At 38.4% G+C, this 5,853-nt stretch overlaps 1 protein-coding gene across 1 annotated transcript; it reads right to left on the bottom strand.

Moving 5' to 3' along the window:
• Positions 1-2,580: 2,580 nt before the first annotated feature.
• Positions 2,581-5,380, bottom strand: LOC119649574 (SOX domain-containing protein dichaete). The gene is made up of 2 exons (XM_038051779.1): positions 5,184-5,380; positions 2,581-5,099 (listed from the first exon to the last, which is right to left on the bottom strand). The coding sequence occupies exon 2, from the start codon at positions 4,710-4,712 to the stop codon at positions 3,687-3,689; it is 1,026 nt and encodes a 341-aa protein (XP_037907707.1). The 5' UTR covers positions 4,713-5,099; positions 5,184-5,380; the 3' UTR covers positions 2,581-3,686.
• Positions 5,381-5,853: the final 473 nt, after the last annotated feature.

Raw genomic sequence — 5,853 nt, 5'->3', positions numbered from 1 at the left:
TTTTTCTTCTTTTATTTTTACAATAACATATGAAGAGAAAGTAATAACAATAGTTGCAATATTAACAAACAGACAAAGAATAATAACATATGTATGTATAGATTACAACTAGAGGCAAAAGCAGCACCCGCTTAATGTACATATTTGCAAATCCCCACCAAGACACAAATGGCAGAACTGAGCACGGCCGCCGCTAACCGGCTTCCCTAGCCATCAGTACAATGATTTCTCTTTTTCATCCCACTCAAAATCAATGGCCCTCGCTCTGGAGTATCTCCAGTCGAACTCCGGAGCCCCACAATTAAGTTCGGGGGGTATTCTGTCCTTTTGTCCGTACCCTGCCTATTTATATGATACATAACCGGATCACCGGCAGAATCAAGAATTAGACCATTCCTGTCAAGATACACAAACGCTTCGGGAGAAATGAAGCCTGTCGTGAGAGTTTTCTCGAAATACTCATCATTGCACGGTTGCACGGCTGCGAAACCCAAAGGTTCTCGCCATGCGATATAGATCGCACTATATGATTCCGAATCAATGAAAACTGTGTCGACTGTCGGCACAGCAGCAGCTGCATACATCATCTCATTAGTTACATAATGCTCATAGTTTGACGAAGCAGTCCAATTAAGCCCCGTGCAAGCACGCAGACTCTCTCCGATTCCTTTTCAAGTTCCTACTGGCGTACGCCAAGGACTTTCGAAACAGAATCGTTTCACACTTTTTCGCATTGATTTTCATCCGCCAGCTGTTCGTAAGGAACTTAATATCATTGAACATCTTCTGAAGTTCAACTTGCACCTCAGTTACCTTCTTGTGTGCCGTGCAAGCTATCAGATCGTCAGCAAAGGCAACCAACAACCTTTTAGGAGATTTATTAAACTAGAACAATTTGAGTAATTCGCCGGCAAATACTACGAAAAGTGTAGGCGCAGTCACTATCCCTTGTTGTGATCCATTTAGAACATGAAATTCTCTACTAATAGTGAGATTTCCGTCCATAATGACAAAGCACTGGCCATACAGCATAGTACACATCATCGCTACGTTGAAAATCAGTCCATCCAACCAGACGGTATCAAAGGCCTTCTCCATGTCTATAAGGTAAGTTCCTATGCACTCAACATTGTTAATCCGCCAGCAAATATCAGACGTTACCTTCGTTATTGCATGTATTGTCGAATGTCCAGATCGAACTCCGAATTGCGCATTCGACAATAATGCCTTCTTCTTGATATGCCCGTTCAAGGCTTTCAATACCAAAACCTCAAACACCCTGCTGATGTTAGGTAGCAAACTGATTGGGCGATAGCTCTTAGGACTGGATGAATCCTTCCATCTCTTTAAAATGGGAAACACTCGGGCTTTCTTCCATTGCTCTGGAAAGAAGGTTTTTGTTCAATAAATTATTGAACAAAATGCAATAATTACGAATGGCAATCTCTGGTAAATGCCTGAGGAACACGTTGGGAATGCCATCCATACCGGATGATCTCTTATTGTTTACCCTTCTAAATATGGAAGCTAATTCCACACATGAGACAAAGTAATTAAGCAGAGTATCACTCGGTATGAAATCAGCCAGCAACGCAGAGCTAAACTGGAGAACTGTGGTACCGTTCAGGTTATATTTGAAATTGTACAATTTCCGAAAGTCGCGTTGGCTCTAATTCCGTTCTGGGCCGATGCACCGATTCAAAGTGCTCCCCTATAAGTTCGAGTTTGAGAGCATCATTCATCACGATGTAATTGCCTTGCGCATCAGCAGTTACACTATTGGTGTCTATACCTGAGTCAATAAGAGGTTATATCTATATATTATACTATCTATATATTGCTACTAAAAAGCAAGCTATCAAGATTGGCTTTTGTAAGACGGACATTAAGGGCAGCTAATTACTCTTTTCATGCATGCACACATGCACCATGTGAATTATTACAGATTTCGCATCCTAAATTAATATAATTGCTTGGTTTATAACCAATTTTAGTTATCATTCATGTTCATTTTTTCACTATTTACCATTCCAGATTCAACTACGTGTTTTGACTCTTACCTCAGCTCATCAAAAATTTAGATTTGGGCCATTCCGGCTTTAATGCTCTCAATTGTGTCTGTAATAAAGTAACTATATGTACAAACCATAAAATTAAATTCATAGTTCCAGAAGAAATCGATTGTCTACTACAGTCCTGGTGCATCTAAGAAAACTTAACCAACTTTTCTTTGAATAGTCCCAAGATATCCTAAATTACAAGCAGGTCTGCTAAGTGCACACTAATAGATATCAAATTAATCCTTGGTAAAGTGAATTAGTATTCGTAAACATCTGAACCATAAAAGCATAACTTCAGTGAAGTAAAACCATCGATCAAAAGCCAAAATTTCTAGATAAGGAACCAATGGATAGACAAGATATGTTACTTATTTGGAAGAAAAGCACATATGTATCAACATCTGCCTATTTTAGATAACGAAAGCAGTCGGCAGCAGGAGAAAGAATCTTCACCAAATAGTCCTGAAATTGTTTAAATTTCAACACCTTCATCTCACCAAAGAAAAAACCACAATTTCCATTTAAAAACAAGACATTCTCTCCATCTTTATTCATCGTTATTTTCTCCATCATAATCATTCACATGTTTCTATCAAAACAAGAGTCAATCATTTTAATTTAAAAAAAAATCAATATTATTTAATAACAAAATAAAATATACGAATACATTGTCTTAAAGAAAATAATCTATAATTATTAACACATTCGATCGCGCCTCTATCAGAAGAGAGATGATTCAGGTTCTTAATCTTAAATCTTTACAGTTACAATAATCACAAAGAGTAAACGAAAACTTTCTGAACTTTTTTTTATATCATTAAATTGATATTGAAACGAAGATGTAAAAAGTAAAACTCATTTCCTGAAATGTCTTGGTTTTCTTTTTATCAGATTTTTTTTTTCGTTTCGCTATTGATATTTATAATTTTCCTGTTTTCATTTCACTATATTTCGCGATACATCCTAACATTCGTATCTTAAATTTTTTATATTATTTAATTAGAATTGTTTTCTATTTACAGATTTCTTTCCATGTTTTCTACCTCGTCTGAAAGTTAATTGAATTTTTATAACTTATTTTAAATTAAATTAAGTTTCTATATCAATCTTTACGAGCTTGTCTAGATTCAAAGACATTATTTATAAAACAAATTTGGAAATGTCACTAAAAATATCATAAATAGTTGCAACAACAGTTTCCTGCTAAATTTACGAATATGTCTCAACTTATTGTTGTTTTAATCGACATCCGTTTTAAATTAAATTAAAATTTATGAAGTTTGTGGAAGAAGTGATTGTGGGGAATGTAAAGGGTGAGAACTATTTACAATAGGATGATTTCGCGAATATTTGAGGTTTAATACTGCTCTTTGATCTAATGGAATTATCGAATTGAAACATCAAATCTTAAATCTACATAACAATTTGTCTAGAAGTTAAAACAATTGAAGAAATCAGATTTACACGAAAAGAGTATTTGTCTGAAAGAGGTTTGTTGCTTTGTACTTGTACTAGAACCATACCAGCAATATATGCATATTTTCTCCGCTTGTCAAATAAGGGTGGGTTATTATACGAACCGAATAAAAGTAAATAAAATATACAGTTTTCATATTAATAAATACTCTAATATAATACAGGAACAGGCCGTCGGATGGTACTACTATCCATGTGGTCGACTCCACTAGGTGTAACCCCTCCCGGACTTGAGCCGGGCGATGCTGATGACGTCGATGAATTCTGGTAGATACCATTAGAATGGGCGGCATATAGGGATGGGGCTGAGATTCCGCTATAGATACCTGAATAGAATGATCCTAATGTGGTTTGCGGCAATTGCGGGGCTTTTTGCGCTTCAAGTGCATTGGTGGGTTGATTGCTGGCAGCGGCCGCGGCAGCAGCTTGTGTTTGATGCAATTTTGATAAAGCTAGTGGATCAAAACCGCCGAAATATGGTACAGGGTATGGTTGCTCTAGGTGATGTGAGGGGGCGAAATATGGTGGCAATTGATGGAATGGATTGTAGGCAGCAGCTGCGGCGTTCAACGATGATTTTCCACCTTGCATTCCCAATTGCAAAGATTGTCCACCAGCTTGGAGTGGATTCTTTGGCTTCCTGCGTGGCCGGTACTTGTAGTCTGGATGTTCCTTCATGTGCAATGCCCGCAATCGTTTTGCTTCATCGATGAATGGCCTTTTCGCCGATTCGGTTAGTAATTTCCATTCGGCTCCCAAACGCTTTGATATCTCCGAATTGTGCATTTTTGGGTTATCCTTGGCAATCTGCCTACGCTGAAGTCTCGACCAGACCATGAAAGCGTTCATTGGTCGTTTGATATGGCCTTCTTGGCCTGGTCCACCACCCGGATGGCCTCCAGTTTGTCCACCGTGATGATGACCGCCAGACCCCATACTCGCCGGGCTGCCCATCAAACCGTTCATGGACTGGCTTCCTGAAGTCGGTCCAGTTGGTGAGCCACCCATTGCAGCAGCAACGGCGGCCAGGCTGCTTGACTGCGAAAAGTGCATAGCGCGCTTCATGTCTGAAGGACTCATAGTGGGCTGAGGCGCATAGTCGCCCGGTGTTGGAATATCAAGTCCTCCACTCAGTTGAAATCCATAATGTGGATGTGAAGATAGTGTTGCCATCATTAAAAGGCTGTCTTTTCACTTTTGTTCACTGGGTCTTTAATATTTTTTTTTCTTTCAAAATATTTGCAATCGATATCGTAACACCACTTTTTTTAAACAAAGTTCACAAAGTATCAGCTTCCAAAAAATTCATATCAAAATATCTTTTCAATTAGTCACAACGTTTTGCCGACGGAATTCGCACTATCAACCGTGATATTGTACGCCAATAAAAATATTTTAAAAAAATCAAAACCAAAAATCTGGTATTGTCCAAAAAATCAGATATACATAAACTGTACGATATCAAAACAATTCTTATCTTTCACTTCTATTATATCTTATTGTGCAACACGTCCTGATTCAAACAACTTCACTCGTCAAATCAAACTCACTGACTGACTTCGACTACAATAATTGGTAATGGTATCAGCTGAACAGAGACCAACTGCAGGCAGGCAAACTAACCAACTACGATTCCACACACTATACCTTTTGGACAACATCCGAGATACCGACCAACTGACTCGAATCAACTCATCTCGACTCATGAATGAAATCACATAAAAACAGGCCCACAAAAACCTTCGTCTCATATTAATATGATATGTGTATTTTGTGTGCAATCGTAGAATGCCTATGTGGTCGAAAGAACAGGCTACGGACGTGTTAAAAATCCAGGTAACTTCCATCCAGTACACAATACCATAGAAGTGGAGTGACTGAGTCAGTGGCTGAAGCAGTACCTGAGTCTCTACAAAAAAGAGACAAAGAATATAAATCCAAAAATCTAAACACCTTAAAAGATACAATACATGCACAATCGAAACAATATAATATGGCAAGTAAGCAATGAGCAGTATATTGAAAGGCATTGTGCAGAACAGAGAGCCTGGTTTCCGCTAGGACAATTATTCCAGACAAATATGTGCGCATACGTAGCACTCGAAGGGGAGGGTTCTTGCTTCCAGAGTATCTTTGATCAAATCACACATGTTCCGGCCCACAATCAATAGGTGTGGTATATAATAGATATTTCCAAGCGGAGGGGCTCACTCAACTATATATAAGAAACCCCACCTTCAAAGATGGAGTCTCTTCCATGGGAAAGAGGAATGGTTTTGGGAAAACCTGTTTCTGCCCAATCGCTATTCAATGTTGG

Source organism: Hermetia illucens, chromosome 2, assembly GCF_905115235.1.
Source record: "Hermetia illucens chromosome 2, iHerIll2.2.curated.20191125, whole genome shotgun sequence".
Classification (NCBI taxonomy): Eukaryota; Metazoa; Arthropoda; class Insecta; order Diptera; family Stratiomyidae; genus Hermetia; species Hermetia illucens.
The sequence above is the reverse complement of the archived record's forward strand: the minus strand, read 5'-3'. Positions and strand labels throughout refer to the sequence as shown.